Genomic DNA, 18,529 nt, shown 5'->3' on the forward strand with positions numbered 1-18,529 from the left:
TGAAGTTTTTTTATATATTAATTTTATCACAATAAAAAATAGAAAACATAAAGACACTGACACTTACAGGTATTGTCATGCCTTAATTTAATGTACATATGGACATATGGACAAAGACAAATATGCCTCTCATCATGTATCAAACTCCCTGATATATATGCAACTAATGCTCAAAATCTCTGAGACTGAGACTAGATAGCATATGGATCTTTAGTTACTATGTATGTAACAATGATGTAGAAGTCTTGTTGTTATATGGTCATCCATACAAATTACTATTTGTGGGAGAAAAAAAAATCTGCATATTTCTTTGTTAGCCTATAAGACCAATTTGATCCATTTCATGTGACAATATACATATTTTATCAGCCAAGAAAAGTTCAATTTGAATTCACCATATGAAAGTTACCAACCAAATAGTATTGCTATTTATGTGATTGTTCTTGTTGAGACATTTACTTAGAGCATCTTCCAATGAAAATAGTAGGTTACCACGTAATTGTATGGCCTAAAATAAATAAAATTTATCCCAAAATTTTCATCATAATCATAGAAAAAAACAGTGACTCCCAGCTATGAGTAAGAGCATAATCTGTAATATATTATCACAATCCAAGTCACTCATGCTTGATCCATACAAGAATGACTTGCAACTATACAGTGAGGAGATTGACTGATGCATTTATATATTCTAAATTGGAAAAAAATGAAACATTTTTATAGGGAATTTGTAATTTTTTTTTCTCAGGAGGAGAACTATTTGAATTCGAAGAAACTATAAATGTAATATAAAGGTAGAACTTGGACAGTTTAATCACAAAGATATACTTAGAAACACAGTCAACATAATGTGAAGAACTAGATTGGGTTCTTGCCAAGAGGAAAAAGTTGCATCTATGAAGAGGGAAACAAAGAAGAAGCATGTACACTTTAATTGAAAGATGACACTCTAGTTTAACTTTGTCAATAGGAAGCTCCAACTTCAATAGCCACTTGGTTGTGTTTGACTTCTTAGTAGATTTTATGAACTATGAGAACTAATTGGAAGGCACAAGTAATAAGGATGACCACAACCAAGCAAGTCAACTCAGTAATCTCATGGGAACATGTAGATGATCTTCTCCGCAACCCTCAACTGAACATTCAATCCGCCACATCACCTGCTACAAATGCTTACAGCTTTCATGCTGTGCATAGGGAGCAAGACGTACACTTAAAACCAGCTAAATATGCAGCAGGAGCAAAGCCTGTCCGACATCTGATGATCTTAATGAACTGCATAAAGATTCAGTACTTGTCTTGTTCATCCATTGCCCCCTCAAAAAGATTTTGGAAGCTGGTTCATCATACCTCAAACAACTTGGATTGCCTAACAGTGCTTTCTACTCCCAAGAAATGTAGACGAATTGTGACAGGATGCATATATATGTTAATCAAGGTCATGCAAGAATGAGAGGAGTACTAATTAGATCTGACCTGTACGACTCTTTGACGGTCTGTCCTCCACTTTAGGGCATGTCGACTGCTGATCTCAGGGAGATGAAGCTGAAGAAGTTGGCTTGGAGGCAGATGATCTCAATATCCATATAGTACAGACACATGGATCAAGACGAGAGATCTAAAAAGGAAATCAGCAGATAGCCAAACAAATGTTGATTCAACGAGGAGGTAATGACTCGTAGGACTCAAGAGGGAGATCTCTATATCCATGTAATTACTTACAATCGTAAGAGAAGAAGATAAATGAGTACACACAAACGAAATATAGTTGCTCAGAAGGATAATGGAAATGAGGTCGTCCTCTCTTCCTCATAAACAAAGATCCAGTGGCGAACGCTGCTGATTGCTCATTTGGGAAGACGACGAGGCTAGCAGTGTCTGGCTTTCCGCGCGCAGCGGCTGGAGGAACGGAAGAGCAGTCGTCGGATGCAACTGCCGCACGCTGCGGTGGTAATTGGCGTCGTCTCCTCGATCAGGGCAGTCTAGGTTCACTCCGAACAGCCTAACTCGCTTAACGGCGGCGTGGTCGTGAACAAGGGGCACTCGGCTGCTGGTCACCTGTTGCACCGCCATCTGTGGTGGCTTCGGGGCCGGCAAAGTGAAGTACAGCGGAAGTAGAAGTTGTCCGGCTCCGATACCTGAGTTGGCAGCGCTGTACGTGCGCCCCTGCCAGGTGTGGTCGCACGCCACCGCCGGTGGGACGACGAGCCTGGCGCTCCACGGCCCGGTTGACCGGTCGAAGCAAAACCCAGGGAGAGGGATCCGGGCTAGGCCACGCCTCTCCGGTCGACGCTTCCAGTCGATGTAGAGGCGGTGGCGTGGGGCATCGCCGACGCCGCGGCCGAAGGAGACGGTGTCCCCGGCGCCGAGGCTCTTCTCCTTGACGAAGCGGCTCCACCCCTTGGTCATGACGTAGCTCTGGCTGCTGTTCCAGTAGGAGTAGCGGAATCGCCAGTGCTTCCCCGTCCGATCCTCGAAGCTCAGCAGAAGCCCCTTCTCGCTGGCTGACAAGTCCAGCGGGAAGTACTTCTCGGCGTGCTGCTTCGGGATCACCAACCGGTTCAGCTTCCCGACGTCGCTGGGAGTCACTACCTTGTCAAACATGTGCTCCTTCTCCATGAAAGAGAAATCACCGCCGCCACCGGACGAGCTATCGTGCCACTTGAAAGCAGTAGATGCCGGTGAAGGAGAAGAAGAGGGGGGATTGAAGGGAGGCTGTTTGGAGCTCTCTTCTTCCTTGTCAGTGATGTAGAAACTCTCTTTTCTTTCAAGCAAAAATTCCATCTGACGAACCCAAAGGAACCAAAGAAAAGGATAAGATGGAACGACTAGTAGCTCTACTCCACTATATACTCTCTTCTTTTGATCCTGATAAATGTGGAATTGGATACCTTCAGCTTTGGTTTCTGGAAGAAGATAAGAAGGGTCGAAGATAAAACAGGGTTAGTGAAGAAGCAGAACTCTGACAGCTACGTGAGAGAAGGGAAGGTGGTGACATCAACTCTACAAAGGAGTGGACGGGGTTAAGCGATGCAAATTCTATTGATAGATGACTAAGTATATATATATATATATATATATATATATATATATATATATATATATATATATATATATATATTTCACAATAAAAGGATTATTAAAATTGAAAGGAAAAGTATGGTGTATTGCTTTAGAGAGATCCTTCTTTTAACTTCTTTTCAGTGTGGTGTATTTGTTCTTGTTATTGATCTCCTCATCATCATGGAGGACATCTTTTTGATATCATCTTAGATCCTAAATCATCTCAATATATTAATCAGCATATCTTCCACTAACATGAATTTATATGTGGTAATTATAACACTTTAACAATTCAACAAATGACTCAACGATTGATAAATAATTAATGATTTCTCATAATTGCCCCTGGATTGACTCTCCGTATAACTCTATTGGTTAATCAACCCTAAGTATACTCCTCAAACTATCTCGACTAATTTGAGTATACAACATATTTATATTTATGATTTTTAAATCCTTCAACCACTTAGTAACTTAGATATCGAATGAATCTTTGTTACATATGCTCTCGACATAATTTTTCAAAATTTATTATCGAATCTTTTATCTCCTGATATCAAATTTATGATAAATTCAAATACTGAATTGGAATTTACTCCGAAACCTTGACGTGTCATATAGTCAGAATCTCTTATAGGAAAACTCTAAATGTATTTCTTAGACTATCTATAATAATTTTAGTATACAATATAGTTATGATTCTTAAAACCTTCAATCACTTTGAACTTATGTATTGGAAGGGTCTTTGTTAGATATGCTCTTGGGGTATCTTTGTAGAATTTAGTATCAAACCCTCCAATCTTCTGATACCAAATTTATGAAAAATTCAAAGACCGAACTTTAATTGATTTTAAAAACTTTCACACTTTGGACAATCAAAATCTCTTATAACAATATGCATATATGTTCTAAAATTATTGAAGATATTGTACATTTGCATGAATTAAGTCTATCTCCTTTGATAATTAATTAGCATGACTCATGGAGCCACTCGAGAAGCGAAATTTTTATTCATTTCTCAATCTTATGACTGCATGTCAATGCCAATGCATCAATGAACCTTCGTCGACACTCATTTGGCAACCAATCATTAAAATCAACAAGCAAGTGCAATAGATGATGCTTGTTTGGTGAGTCCGAGATGTTAGCAAGCCAAGTTCCTAAGAGTAATATATACGAAGATTAGACATCATTAAAATGAAAAAAAAAATAAATTAAATTAAATTAATACTCAATATATATCATTGGAATCTTTCAAATTTTACTATTTTTACTCCATCTCAATTCACATTTAGATGACATCCACAACAGCGAGAAGAGATTAGCTGGCTGATGGAAGAGATTACTTCAACTCTATATTTAATTGTTAGATTAAACCCCCCACCTCTTGGAAGGGGATGAACTCAATCGAGCACATCTATTTCGGTTCATTCAATCTATTCGATCTTGATTTCGCATATGTTTAGATATGTCACTGTTAAATTTGGTAGGAGAATTTGTCTGTACTTCACATCGTATATCACATATCTTACAAAAGTTTATGTCGAAGGTGTATCCTATGAAACCTATTCGATAGTTAAGTCAATACACATTCGTTTACGAAGAATGTCAAAAACGTATAAAGTAGTGATTTCAGAATAAAGAACCTAAGGAAGAGACTATTTTATATCGTGTCATTTTAGTAGTTATAAATTTTGTAAGAGATATTTTCTTTAAATGCTTTATTGATGTAACATATTTTTCGAGCTTTTTTTTTTCTTTCGTTGTGATAAATAACACAGCATGTTTATCAAGTATCTGAATGAATTTCACGAATCAAGTTTAGATTAATCGAAAATAATGATAAGGTTCATACTATTTTTTATAGGATAACATTATTTATTTTGCCTCGATGATAATGCGTGGAGTCAACGATGTACACCCACTATGGTGAGACTCGAGGGGACCATGTAACATGTTTGTCCTACTGTAGAGGAAAAGGCCGGCACATAAAGCTATGGCTGATGTTGGACAGACGTATGGATGTTGTGGTCAATTGAATTTAATATAAACAAACAAATGGGAAACACCAAAGCAATGCTCACACGAGAAAAATATGTTGATCTAAGAACAATGACTCGGTGAGATGAAATATGACGTGAAATAAATGCCATCATCGCATCACAAAAATCGTGGATATGGTATTTGCTACGTGAAGTACGTGGTCATTTTCTAGTGTGTTTGTCGTGGCTGTTCGTAAGTCAACCATGCCTTGAATTCGATCGATACTATTCATGCTCAAGATTAGCTTGATAATAATTTCAAGATTGATTTTGCTGTCCTATTTGTGTCTAATTTTCTTATCCAGTTTAACAATTGTTTTGCCTGAGTAATCACCAAAATGTATAACTATAGATTTCATATATCCTGATTTCGTTCTCTCACGATCTTATCTTATGTTAGTGATACAAAAATCAATTTCTTTATCTTTGATTTTAAGATTAAACAAAATCATGTTATATAGTTTTATACTTTCTGTACTATGAAATCAAAATAATATTACCTGATGGAAGGATGGCACTCATCATATTAAATATCGTCTTTCATCGCACATGAAGTACGAACTCGATCTTCCCAAAATAGAGGCGTTAATATAGGATAATCTGACTTATCTCAATCGAGAAGAAGGATGTGATATAGTGAAACTGATGTAAGAGATGCCGACGTAGATATGGGATGATCAAGTGCAGTATATGATCGATGCATATCTCCCCTTGCCACTTACTGTTGGACAGCTTAAGAAAAAGAAATCCATAGAGACGAGGTGATGGGTAGAGGTCGAGAACACAGTCAAGATGAGCTTATACCTCATACATACCAATTAGTGCTACATACGGTAAATAAATAGTCTTGCTTAATTCCTCGAGACACATCCAATGGTGATAGACATGTTAATGCATTAACTTTTGCATGGGTGTATGTGCTGTAACTGAGAGTTTGCAATGTATTGCTTTTCTGATCACGTTCAGACTAACATGATCCAATTATCTCAGCTCACTTATAACACCATGCGCTAGAAGAACGAACCAAAGCATGTCGGAAGCCACAGGTCTTCGAGAGTGAGTTTACTTGCAAGTTATTGGATGAAGAAGACCCAAAGCATTGATGCCACTTGTCTTTCTCTAGAGTGAGTTTACTTGGTCAGAAGTGCGTGGAAGAAGAACCACCAAAGCCAGCCATTGAAGTGAGAGAGTCACACACATAGAATTCACTGTAGTGAGCACGAGTGTGAGGAATTGATGAGTGGTAAAAGACAAGATTCCCGTCCATTTGGTTCCCTCACTAATGATATTAATGGCCAATTAATGATCTGCCGTGACCAGTACTTTTCCTACCCCTCCTCTCATTTGGGTTGACTCTAGCAATGATTTTTCATCGAGTTTTATGAAGCGATTCACATATAGTAGTTTCCATTTCAGATTTTTATTTTTATTTTTCATTTGGATTATAAAAAGAACAGATTTTGTTTCTTTCTGAAAAGATTGTTAAGCCATAATTGAATTGTTTTTTGTTAGATATAATAAATTCGAAAAATAAAAAGTACAATAACAACAATGTCTAAACTATTTAGGGTTGGATAGATGATTTTATTTTTGTTATGGAGCTCTCTAGAAAGTAATATTCTTATTTAAAATCTTCTTAAGGCTCATTCTACCTCTTCTCATACTACTGCAAAATTAATTATTTTATCTTATTTAATTACCTTATATCCATTTTTATCATCTATTGGAGCTATATCTAATTATTTACGAATGAAAATATTTTTTATCCTTTATGCTAACTTAAGATATTCACATCAATTTTCTCATCGGAGTGACATAATATTTTTATATATGTTATTTTTTAAGTATCCATTACTTATATTCATAAAGCATCACTCATCTAATATTTATTTTATAATTTTTTTTATCATTCAACGCTAGTTTTCTAGATATATAGTAACATATTTACAATTTATCTATTTTTCTATCAAACAAATGATAAGAAATAATTTTGGACAAAAACATGAGAAGTTGATAACACAAAGTTGCTATTGCAGCTATATATGCTCATCGCTTGAGTTACGATGCATAATAGAATATATTTGAAATATGAATCGTAATATTTTTTTTCATGTCGCATTTGACTTGGATACCATCTCAGGACATTGAAAATACTCAAATGTTGATGTTATCTCAGGACAACATTAGTATTTCAGCATTTGTGCAACGCTAATATATATATATATATATATATATATATATATATATATATATATATATATATATATATATATATATATATATATATTAATTTGAAAGTATCTTATAACTTTATCTAAAATTATAAGGTTATCAAAATGATTTAGTGAAAAAATAATATAATTTATATTATATATAATATAAAAATTTATTTATTTATTTATTTTTAGATGTTATTTTTATATTTATTATAAGATTATATATGTTATTTACTTATCAATTCAAATAAAAAATATATTTAATTTAAATAGATATTTAAAATATTAGAAGGGCAAATTTATCATAAAATATTTATATTTGAAATACAATTTTCTACACTTACGTCAAATTTCTTTCTCCAACTACATATTAAAAATATAAATATATTTTTAAATATACCAATTATGATAGGATAATCATCACTCAATATATACTTGAGAGTTAAGAGTGTCAATTTGCAAATGGCATTTGTAATGGTTTCATGTCCTCTTTTAAAATGAATTTCTCAGTGGTTCCCTCAATCTACATTGAGGTCAATTTGTGTGTTCTTATTTAAGGTCATCAGTGTGTTTCTGATGTGTATAGTTGATTGAATAGGTTATATTTAGTAGTAACATGATGCACATGAGATTGAGATCCTTGGATTCTCTGTGTCTCTAGTTGTACCTGTAGGTCCCTTGTCAAGTGTAGCTAGATTCAATTACTGAGCCTATATAGTTGTTTGAGGATGGACCACTGTGTAGTTCTCTCCACACTTACCCAAGTTAGGAAAAAGATGTATTATAACCCTTTAGTAAGAGTGGCATTTACTTGTCACCAAACTTTGTTTTGATGGAGAAATTTGTACATGTTCAGATTGTTTCTTGCATTATATTAATGTCAATGTTAGCTACCACTTGGGAAATATTCATCAGGAATTATTGGGAATGACAACTTGTGATGGCAGTCATCACTTGGAGGAGTTGACCTTGTTCTTGAAGGACAAAGAATGGTCCATTATCTTCATTTTTTTAGATATGCCTCTTGTTCCATCTTATGCATGTTATGCATGTGTTTTTTTGGATGAATGATTATGCCAACACATTAATGCAATCAATTGCCTTTGTTGCATTAATCTAAACTGGCTTTGCCAACGTAACACAGTATGGATTACAAGTTAATTTTATGCACAGTAATTGGCTAGAATTTTGCCATATATGTAATTTTGCACAGTAGATTTGACAGTGTGATGTGTATATCCTTTCTCACATTAGCTCTTATGTAATCGAATTTTTAATCGAATTTATTACTTTATTAGTGTGTGATTGTGTTAATGCGTTTATGTGATCCACCAGAATGGCAAATGCAGTTTATGTGATCCAAAGGAAGAGGGAATTCACTTTTATCATGGAACTGGAAACAAATGGCCGCTTTCTACAAGAGAATGAGACGAGAGCTTTCCATTCCGACGCAGGCATATAACTCGCAGGACTCCTAATTAAGCCCACTGTGTGTGGCTCTGCCTCCCTTCAACAGCAGCAGCAGCAGCAGGACTGCCATTGCATGTACCGGCCTGAGACACAACCAGAACCGTCAGATTGGACCATATCAGAATCACAGCCCTTTCTCCCGGTCCCCGTGATGCGTTTACATGCCCCTCCTCCCCCCACCCATAATTGCTGGCCTTGAGAGGGGACCCATCTCTGAGGGTGACAACTGAGGGTTGAGCAGTGCTCTCCTTGCAGGGTGGGGGCAGCTCGGTGGTGTTGCTGTACCCATGCATGAGATGGGAGAAGAGATATAGTGTGGACCAGTAAGTTGTGGAGTTTTCTCTACTGGTAGATGAGGACTACAGATATGCAGCATGCATGCATGCAAGTAGGTGGGTGCCACTTGGAGTGTCCCCAACCTTGGTCTCCTATGTCGCTAGATAAACCCATGATAGCTCTCCTAGACTCCTACATCATCGTCCTCCTCCTGCGGCAAGGTGCGTCTGTCATGGGTTAATGTGAACGGAAAAGAGAAAGAGACGCAGGTGGGGATGGATGGGCTTAAAGATAAAGGCTGGGGTGGTGGGGGACCTTCCTCCTATCTAGCTTACTCATTCCTCCACCCCCCCCCTCTGTTGTTATTTATTCAGATGACCCCTTCTTGCCTCGTGTATTCGTAGCAGCATTCGCCTGTGGATGCATGTATTCCTACAGGAGCAACAGCCGCTGCACAGGAAGGAAGGAAAGAGACTATCGTCTTGGTTGAAACAGGGTGGGGGAAGCAAAGCTGGCAGGCGAGAAACCCCAAAATCATTGCTGCATGCCCGGAGGAAGCCCGGGCGTGACGTGCATGCAGTATCCGACCCCGCTTCCCTGCGAACCTGAGAAATACCGTTGAGTTCTCACTGTGTGGTCGCTTTCTTCTCTCATGTAAGAGAGAGAGAGATAGAACGGTAAACGAAGAGAGATAGGAGTTTTACTGCGGATATATATATGAAGAGGGCAGACCTCTCGCTGGATGACATCTTCGGAAGCAGGCAAAAGGCTGCAGCTTCTGCAAGCTGTGGCTGTTGGGCTCTTATCATCCAGTGAAGGCACGAGTCCACAGTAATCCTTGTCACTTTCTGCATCCCTACTTCTTGCCACCTCTAACGAGTCGGCTGGTTACCTATCACTGGGCAAATTGTGCACCCACTTGCTGTTCATTCACCATTAACAAGGAGTCGACCCATTGGGCCGATGAGTTGTACACGTATCACGTAGCTTTGATCTCCCGGGCCGGGTCGATTTCGCCTGTCCCGAATAAGTTTTGAGATCATGTATCATGATTTAAGTCAATCCTGAGAAATATTTTACAAAGGTCTTCAAGATTCGAGTCTTTTGATCATTAATAGGCATCCTGAGTGGTTGCCGTCGTGATCTTTATCATTGTAGGGATTGCAAGGACTCGTATTGTCCAAAACTCAAACCCATCTCTTCCTTTGGGTTTTAAGTGATCAAGAACAATTGTAAGATTCGACGAAGAACAACTGCTTCAAGTGATCCAATCGGCGGAGTCCGGGTGGAAAAATCAGCTTCTAAGCACACAGAACCGTACCCCTCTTTTATTTCGCTTTTAATTTTCTCGGGGTCCACAGATTTGGAATCCCTCTAGAGAGGTCGATATGGGTAAGCGTTGCCGAGCCCGACGCACGCTCTCCCGATCCCATCTCAACCTTGATTCATTCCCCGCCTCCGCATCACGACCGTCCATTTCGGACGATGAAGGGTAAATATAAGAGACCGCGAAACCGCCACCTTGAAACGCCACGTGCATCCTCCACAGTACCTGGTTACCTATCCTATATTCTTTTCCTACAAGGCAATAGCTACCCCGATTCGTACCTCCCTTGCTATTGAGGGAGGAGGCGAATGGACCCCGCAACTGGCATGGGTGCAGATTTGGTAACGGGGTGCTCGTTCGGTAGCGGTTCTTAGTTGTCCTCCTTTCTCCGTCTCCAATTCCTGGGGGCAGTAGCACGCTGGAAGCATGTCGGCGCGGTGCAGAAGGTAGACCCTTACCCTTCATCCGTCCGCGTCGATTCTTTTATCCTATCCATTCGATCAATCCATATATATATGGATGACGGCATTCATCAATCGATCCAACCACGGTGGTCAGAACAATTTCCAGAGTGTTCGAAGTAGAAGTATTAGAGACCTTCGGCCGTCGATCCCGCACTCCGATCCAAGAAAAAGAGAAGAGATGATACTGGTCGCAGTTGTAGCGGAGCTGCTGGAGAAGTACACCGCGTTGGTGTCCCACGCGCTGGAGCAGCTGGTCCACGACGCCCCCTTCCCCTGGCGCGTCCGCCTCCTCATCTTGCGCAACCTCCCCTTCGCCTCTCCGCCGCCCCCACTCCCGCCGCCTCCCCACGCCCTGCGGGTCCGCTCCCGCGCCGCCCCCGTCGCCGCCCGGTGATCCGAGGGGTTCTTCCCTGTACATAAGCCTCCGTCCTTCTCACTGGTGGAATTTTGCCCCATCCTTTTCCTTCATTGCAATTGAGTGTCTCGAAATCATGAACAGATCTTCGGTTGTCTACTTCCTCCTCGCTCTCGGACTTCTTTTTCTGATGTTCTAATGTTCTATTGGTTTGGAAACTTATACCAGAGGGATCATATGTCCAATCTCATTCGATGGGAGCAAATTCTTCATGTTCTTTCTCCAATTAGGGTTTTTGAGGTCCTCAGGGAAAAACCCTAGTCCCTTGTGCGAGGACAGTGATAGCTTTTGGTGGAACGAACGGTTCTCGCAGAAGAAATGATTCGTCTCCCAAGGGAGTTGCCCTGCGTGTAAAATGGCGACTATTTCCATTCCCAGGTAAAAGAGTAAAAATGATGTTTTGGATAGTCATATCTCATGCCGAGTATGATTTCAAGTTCGTGTCACTCCACAGCTTTTAGCTGCTTTGGAATCAGATTCAAAGCCTCCTGTTGCTTCCACCAGCTTTCTTCAACCCAAGAAACAAAGACAGCTACAATGACGTGATTGACCTAAGAACGAAGCTATCTTATTATTGTTCTATCCATAGCATTTCCACGCCTTAGTGATCGATTCGACCCATCAATCAATTAAAGTTCAGATTAAGTGGATGTCACCAAATATATCCGTTCATATGACTTCGGCGAGGTGTATGGATAAATTATAATTTCCTGATTGCTACGTGACGGCCTGCAGGAATGGATAAGGACTCGATTTCCAGTACATTCACGTTTCCCTCGTCAGGTCCAAAGTGCTGTGTTAGTATAAGAAGCCGTCCGCTTTCCCTCGAACAAACTCGCCCTTCCCCTTCTCTTCCTCGACACATCCCCCCATTCGCCTCCGACTCCAGGCGGGAGATTCCGCAATGGTTACGATGACAAGATCGCTCTTGGGGCTCAAAACCCTCCCCTCGTTCGCCCCTCTGAATTGTGGGCCTGCTTCGAGGAACGCGGTCTCTTCTCCCGGTATGTAATTGATTCGTCGATTCTTTGGCGGTGTCGGTTCTTGGTGGATAATCCTGGCTTTGCTTTGCCTCTTGTTGCGCTGATTGTTCAGTTTTGATAGTCGCTGGTTGTCGGAGCAACAGCCAGGTCGATCGGATCCTGAGGTTCCGCTGCCCCAGGCCTGGGATTCTGATCAGGACGCGGCCGACGGTGCAAAGGGACACCGTCGCGAGATCGGCGATCGCTGCTTCTGGTCCCGCTGATGCCGCTGCAACCTCCGTAACCGGTTCTGGTAGGAGAAAGATCGTAACTTAAGGTTTCTGTTTATGCTTGTGCGTTTTATGTGACTTGATTGTTCTAGAGACCTAGTGGAAAAGATAGGTTTGATTCTTTATGGTCATTGAGATATCGTTTGTGATGCGAATTGATTATGGGTTTGATGCCATGGAATGCTGACCAGTTGTTGCCTTTTATTTCATTTGCTTTTCTTGAATCATCTTGACTACATGTTGTCATTGAAACATAAAAAAGAAACGAAAATTTCACTCAGTGCATTTTGAGATAATCAATTTATATGTTTGATACCAATAGCTTTTTGACCAGTTACTGATTCTAATAAACTTTATTTCTTAATCATCTTATTTCCCGATTATATGTTTTAAATAAAGATACTGAAGGAAAAAAAAGTAATTTGTTGAACTTTTCTAAGAGAAGAACAAATAGTTTTGACACGATGCAATGAAGACCACTGCAAGCGGATTCATTCATCTCAATTATGTATTATACGAGAAAATTCATTGTTAAATTTGCAATAGTTTAGTTTCTCACGCATGGTTAGGTCTTCTGTTGATCAGAATTTCAAATGGTGCCAAGAATCAGGGGGATTTGCTTTTACTCTGTCACGGCTGTGGCTGCGATCTTTCTGTTTGCTGTAATGGTGGTGGTGCACCCGTTTGTGGTCCTGTTTGATAGGTATCGACGCCGGGCTCATCACTTGATTGCAAAGATTTGGGCAACAATGACTATCATCCCTTTCTATAAATTTGAGTTCGAGGGAATGGAAAATTTGCCGCCTCAGGGCACCCCAGTTGTTTATGTCTCCAACCACCAGAGCTTCCTGGACATATACACCCTTCTGACGCTAGGGAGGAGCTTCAAGTTCATAAGCAAGAGAAGCATTTTTCTGTTTCCGATCATTGGGTGGGCAATGTTCCTCATGGGTGTAATACCTCTTCGCAGAATGGATAGCAGGAGTCGGTTGGTAATGGTTTTTTCCTGAATTTTTTAATGTTTCCAGAGTTGTTCTTTATTAAAAGGTTTAGTTTCTGTTAGATGCATCAAATTAGTGTTTTCCAGTATATAATTCATCTAAGATTTTAAATTGAGTTTTAATTGGTTATTATGAATACTGTGAAAATTAATGATAGGTTGCTGTTATATTTTTCTAACTGGTTTTGATTCCTAGATATCTTTTCACCTTTATGATACTCTTCTTGTTTGTGTTTCCATGGGGACAGGAGATATTATAATTGTTCTGGTTTCTATTAGCACTTGTGAGATTTAAAAGAAACAGTGGAAGGGTGTTTTGTACACAGAATTCCAGTTTGTTGGTTCTCCCCCTTAGCATTGTATTTTTCTGTGCATTTTATTTAATGTTGTCACTGGCTGCAGGATTGTTTCAAGCGATGTATGGAATTTGTGAAGAAAGGGGCATCTGTTTTTTTCTTTCCAGAGGGAACAAGAAGTAAAGATGGAATGCTGGGTGCTTTCAAGGTGATATTTTTATGCTCCATCTGTAGTTGAATGTGATCAAGTAGGAGTTTCTACAATGAGTTATCTTAATTAATGATTTTGTAGAAAGGGGCATTTAGTGTTGCTGCAAAGGCTGGTGTACCTGTTGTGCCCATAACCCTTATTGGAACTGGCAAGATTATGCCTCCTGGAAAGGAGGGCATATTAAACTCAGGTTCAGTGAAAGTTGTAATACACAAAACTTTGGATGGAAAAGATGCAGACAAACTATGCAATGAAGCTAGAGATGCAATAGCTCGAACACTTTTGCTTCATGGCTACGGAGTACATTAAAATGAGTAGCTGGATATTGCTGAATTTCAGACATCTCATGTCGATGGTTGCGATTGGTTGAACTTTTATTCAGGTATATTTTCAAATCTTCTCTTGGTTATATAGGAAAATTCTTAAAGGATTACATGTTTATATTGCTTAGACAAGTAAAGGCAGACATTGAAGTTTACAACTGAACACAAACATATAATCCGTTTGTAAGTTTGTCTCCTTTACTCCCTTTGTCTTAAACGGAATCTCATCTTCCATGATTCCAGGTAAAGCTGTCAGCCTTCAATTGGTTGCTTAATTGATCGAGTTGAAAGTTTGTTTTGAAATTTTCTTGATGCATCAGACATCTGATTTATTGTGTCTTGCCTCTTGCACCATTATATGTGGACAAGGTTGGGTACCATCCATGTGTTTGTGAGCAACGGTTGAATGATCCAAATAAGAAACCAGGTCAAAACATTATTCTTTGCCATTAGAACAGTATCATTGGTGCACTGAGAAGCGGATTCGAGGATAAGAATGGATTTGTAGCTTTTAAGCAATTTTTTGAGGCAAACAGGTTAGAAATAGATTGATACATAATATAGCTGAATGTTGACCAGATTGATACATAATATTGCTGAATGTTGACACAATATCCAACCTGAATCTGCATTCTTGATCAGAATCATGCCCAAGTTCTTTGCAATTGAACCTTGTCAACATCAGATATAAATGAGGTTGTAGCTATTGGTTCTAATATATGGAGGAAGCGATCCTCAGAGCACGACTTGGTTGTTGGAGACTTGAAGACAACTGCCGACAATTGAAATTATTGATAAGTATCTAGCTTGGAATCAGGTGCACTTGCAGGGTGCAATTGAGGCCCTGCGTTGGGATTTAACTTGTCAGTGGGACATGATGATGAGTTGAAGATTGAAATGGAGAGACTGATCAGGTGGCTGGTTTGATAGAAAGATTAACCCGTATGGGCAGGGTGACCCATGGAGGCATCCACATAGCACTAGAAATGGGCTGCCAGTTACTGTTCTTCAGGTGTTATCTAACTATACTAAATAAGCATGTTTAGATTATGTGAATCGTGGTTGTCTTTATTGTGTCTCTTTCTGACTATGTACACTCAGTTGCAAGATAATTCTATAACTGGTGTTACCATACCTTTGTGGTTCTAACATTGCTGAACAAGCATCTTTTGATGTTGGGCAATGTCATTTGGTGTCATATTTCATTGGTTATACTTCTTAGTTGCAAGAATATTGTTCACTGTCACCATGTCTAGTTAACCTTTACGGAGCAATTAGTTTTATATTTATGATACTGTTAGATATGTTGCTGCACTCTGAGCATTATTTTCAAGCTTTATCGATAAGCTTTATATCTTACAATTATAATTTGAATCTTACACAACATTTCTTGACACATATGGGTCAAAACTTCAAAGACAAGGAATTTCATCTCAGTAACATCGAATTCATGTCCTAGGGTAAACCCCGTTATTGTTTAATATTTAATATCCAGCTGCAAAAGATAAATTTAAGTTCAGTAGTATCTTGTGAGAAATTATACTACCATGTTCGTTACATGATGTAAATTTAAGTTCAGTAGGATAATTTAAATTTCTTACATGATCTAAATTCCTTTCATTCTTGTCTTGCACTGTCTTTTACAGCTTTTCTACTTACCAGAGGAGTTTATCATAAAAATTCTGTATATATCATCATATTAGCGCAAGACTGTTTTAAGTTTGACCTGATAATGTATGTTAAAGTGAAAAAAAAAAAAATCTGAAACGTGTATCACTTTTACCTAGACCCTAGAAGTGGATGTCAAATATCATAAGTGTCGAAAAATTTCACACATCAATGGTGAACCATTTAGATTTAGGAACCTAGCCATCTTCATATCATGCATGTGTACACAAACTAGTGGCACTTAGAATATTGTAGAATACAAAATGCTGCAGCAAAGAATTGAAGAGCATAAGTCATGTTACATAGTGAAGTATTTATTTGGGTTACAATAGAGGCTAATGCCAACAGAGACCACCTGAGGCATCTCAGGTGTCTTCTGATGTTCCTTGTTGTGGTTAATAGGGGATGTGAAAAGATTCCCTAAAAATGCTGCATTGGTTTAAGACTAATATGATCATACTTTGAAATTCTTTGAACTCATTGTCCATGCTTGATATATACTGCATTTTTGTAGTTCTGCTCATGGCTTTCTGAATGTCAGGACAAGGATCCTCTGACTTGATACAAGGAGCATAAGCAAACTACACAAGCATGATTTGAAAACATGATATGGCTAATAGAAGCACTACCTTTTATAGAGGCCGGGAGGGAGGACTTCTAGTTTAATACAGAATTTTGATGAGTGAAGATGGTATCAGAATAAGAAGCAAAAGGTACTCTTTGTTTCTGAGTTCTTTTTTGCTCTGATAAAATTCTGAGACCCTTCTATAAACACTGTTGCAAAGTCTTCATATCTGTAAACATCGATGGCGTGAAAGGTTTATGAATACGAGTGGTTCCGAATCCTAAAGGTTATATACAGAAATTTATTCGTCTGCGGATCCTGACTCAACGTAAATTATTTTGTTGTCCACAGCTCTCTCATCATAGGAAGCTATACAGGCTCTCGAAGGTTTGCTGCTTTGCATGTGAAATCTCAAAGTCCTGCCATGATCATGTAGACATTAACAAGAAAGAAGCTGTAGTAGATTACAGGAACATACATTTCTTGAAAGAAGGAAAGGGATTTAAATGACAAAGATACAGAGGAAAACAGGCATGTCAATCCAGAACACATCGCCAAAGACCCAAGGAACGATAACATCAGCTAGTCTTTGCCTTTGGAACTTCAATGGTTATCTTGAACCAAGGAATCCACACGGACGTCGTCCTCTGGTACTCTCTGAAGGCCTCAGCCCTGTAATCCTTCTTCAGCATTAGCCGCTCTACCAGCCCCGTGACATACGCCAAGCACAAGCTATGGGCCGATGAGAATCCACCCTTGCACATTCCATGCGAACAGAAACAGAGACCACCACCAGAGCTGTTCCCCCAAGTGGTTGGGGTGGCAAGAGTCCCTCCATAGTCCCTCCTCAAGGTTTGGCACCAAGGGTGCACCATGTCTGCTTAATGTTTCGTTCCTGCTGACTAACTCCTAGAGTTCTGTATCCGCGGAGTATGCGATGACTTTTCCGCTTATGCAGGAGATTGTGGCGAAGGAGTCCCAGAGATTTCAAGGTTTGTCACTCGAGTGAATCGCATACATTGGCAGGCATATGCCAATCAAGAACACGTGCCGTATCAAAATCTTATTAGGACCTGTATTAGAAAGATTCACAGCCGCATTTTCTCGAACAGATGATGGGCACAAAAAGATAGGGGAGGAGGGCTTCGAATTCTCTCACCTGCTGGGGGAGGTAGATGGCAAATAAGGAGATCCACTACCGGGGCCAGCCGTACTCCATCCTCATCTTGTCCTCCCTCGTCCCTCACTGTCACATTTCCCTTCGAAAATAGTTGATGTTCCATGCCCAAATAAGCATAGTCGTCATCGCCAACCTTGTTGTGTCCGCCTTCGCTAGCATATGATAGATTGTGTATTATCTATCATTGATTAATTGATTGATTGATTGATTGTGTATTATCTATCATTTGTCTCTTCCCCAAAGACGTACTTCGTGACTCATGTAAGTGGGGTCCAATATGCAATATCTAGTTTATCCCGCACGATCAACTCATACCTCTTGAATTCATTATCGACTTAGTAGATGCAAGAGTCAGCTTCTCGACCTGTATGCCTCAGGTAGAGGTGGGGGTCAGGCTTTCTGACCTCCACATTTCGGGCATGTTTTTCTTATGTCTTTCATCATGGTAAGTTTTTTTAAACAAGATAAGTTTTCCTAACTTACACACCTTAAGTACATTTTGTTTTATGCCTTTTGTCACGACGAATTTCTTCTTATAAAGATCAGATTTTCTCACCTCGTGCACCTCAGGCATATTTTGTCTTGTGCCTCTCATCGTGATTGGTTTTCTTGACTCACGTGTCTCAGGTAAGTTTTGTCTTGTGCCTCTTGCCATGATGGTTTTCTTTTGATGCAGGTTGACTTTTCACAACTCGTATGCCTTAGGTATGTTTTGTCTTGTGCCTTCCACCATGGTAAGTTTCCTCTAATGTGGGTTGGGT

At 39.4% G+C, this 18,529-nt stretch overlaps 2 protein-coding genes across 9 annotated transcripts; one reads left to right on the forward strand and one right to left on the reverse strand.

Annotated features, from left to right (window-relative positions):
* Window positions 1–1,809: 1,809 nt before the first annotated feature.
* LOC135639155 (B3 domain-containing protein Os03g0120900-like) lies at window positions 1,810–2,784 on the reverse strand. Its single transcript, XM_065152947.1, has one exon. It carries the CDS (start codon window positions 2,782–2,784, stop codon window positions 1,810–1,812), a length of 975 nt encoding a protein of 324 aa, XP_065009019.1.
* An 8,463-nt stretch (window positions 2,785–11,247) lies between these two features.
* Window positions 11,248–17,986, forward strand: LOC135583249 (1-acyl-sn-glycerol-3-phosphate acyltransferase BAT2, chloroplastic-like). Of its 8 annotated transcripts, none has more exons than XM_065151934.1 (9): window positions 11,248–11,651; window positions 11,728–12,277; window positions 12,369–12,548; window positions 13,111–13,517; window positions 13,928–14,029; window positions 14,114–14,414; window positions 14,599–16,736; window positions 16,940–17,440; window positions 17,547–17,986. In XM_065151934.1, the coding sequence occupies exons 2-6, from the start codon at window positions 12,178–12,180 to the stop codon at window positions 14,339–14,341; spliced, it is 1,017 nt and encodes a 338-aa protein (XP_065008006.1). In that variant the 5' UTR covers window positions 11,248–11,651; window positions 11,728–12,177; the 3' UTR covers window positions 14,342–14,414; window positions 14,599–16,736; window positions 16,940–17,440; window positions 17,547–17,986. The 8 variants fall into 8 exon arrangements, with proteins under 8 accessions (XP_065008006.1, XP_065008005.1, XP_065008008.1 ...); XM_065151933.1 differs by having other exon boundaries at window positions 14,599–15,367; window positions 16,565–16,736; window positions 16,940–17,986; XM_065151936.1 differs by having other exon boundaries at window positions 14,599–14,891; window positions 14,998–16,736; window positions 16,940–17,986.
* The last annotated feature ends 543 nt before the right edge of the window (window positions 17,987–18,529 follow it).

Source organism: Musa acuminata, chromosome BXJ3-5, assembly GCF_036884655.1.
Source record: "Musa acuminata AAA Group cultivar baxijiao chromosome BXJ3-5, Cavendish_Baxijiao_AAA, whole genome shotgun sequence".
Classification (NCBI taxonomy): Eukaryota; Viridiplantae; Streptophyta; class Magnoliopsida; order Zingiberales; family Musaceae; genus Musa; species Musa acuminata.

What these genes read in the sequence shown, in the direction of transcription:
- LOC135639155 (XM_065152947.1), bottom strand. Translation starts at nt 2,784, where the DNA reads ATGGAATTTTTGCTTGAAAGAAAAGAGAGTTTCTACATCACTGACAAG.
- LOC135583249 (XM_065151932.1), top strand. Translation starts at nt 12,178, where the DNA reads ATGGTTACGATGACAAGATCGCTCTTGGGGCTCAAAACCCTCCCCTCG. An exon ending in GAACGCGGTCTCTTCTCCCG is followed by an intron (nt 12,278 to 12,368) that starts GTATGTAATTGA and finishes CTGATTGTTCAG; the next exon opens with TTTTGATAGTCGCTGGTTGT. An exon ending in TGGATAGCAGGAGTCGGTTG is followed by an intron (nt 13,518 to 13,927) that starts GTAATGGTTTTT and finishes CACTGGCTGCAG; the next exon opens with GATTGTTTCAAGCGATGTAT.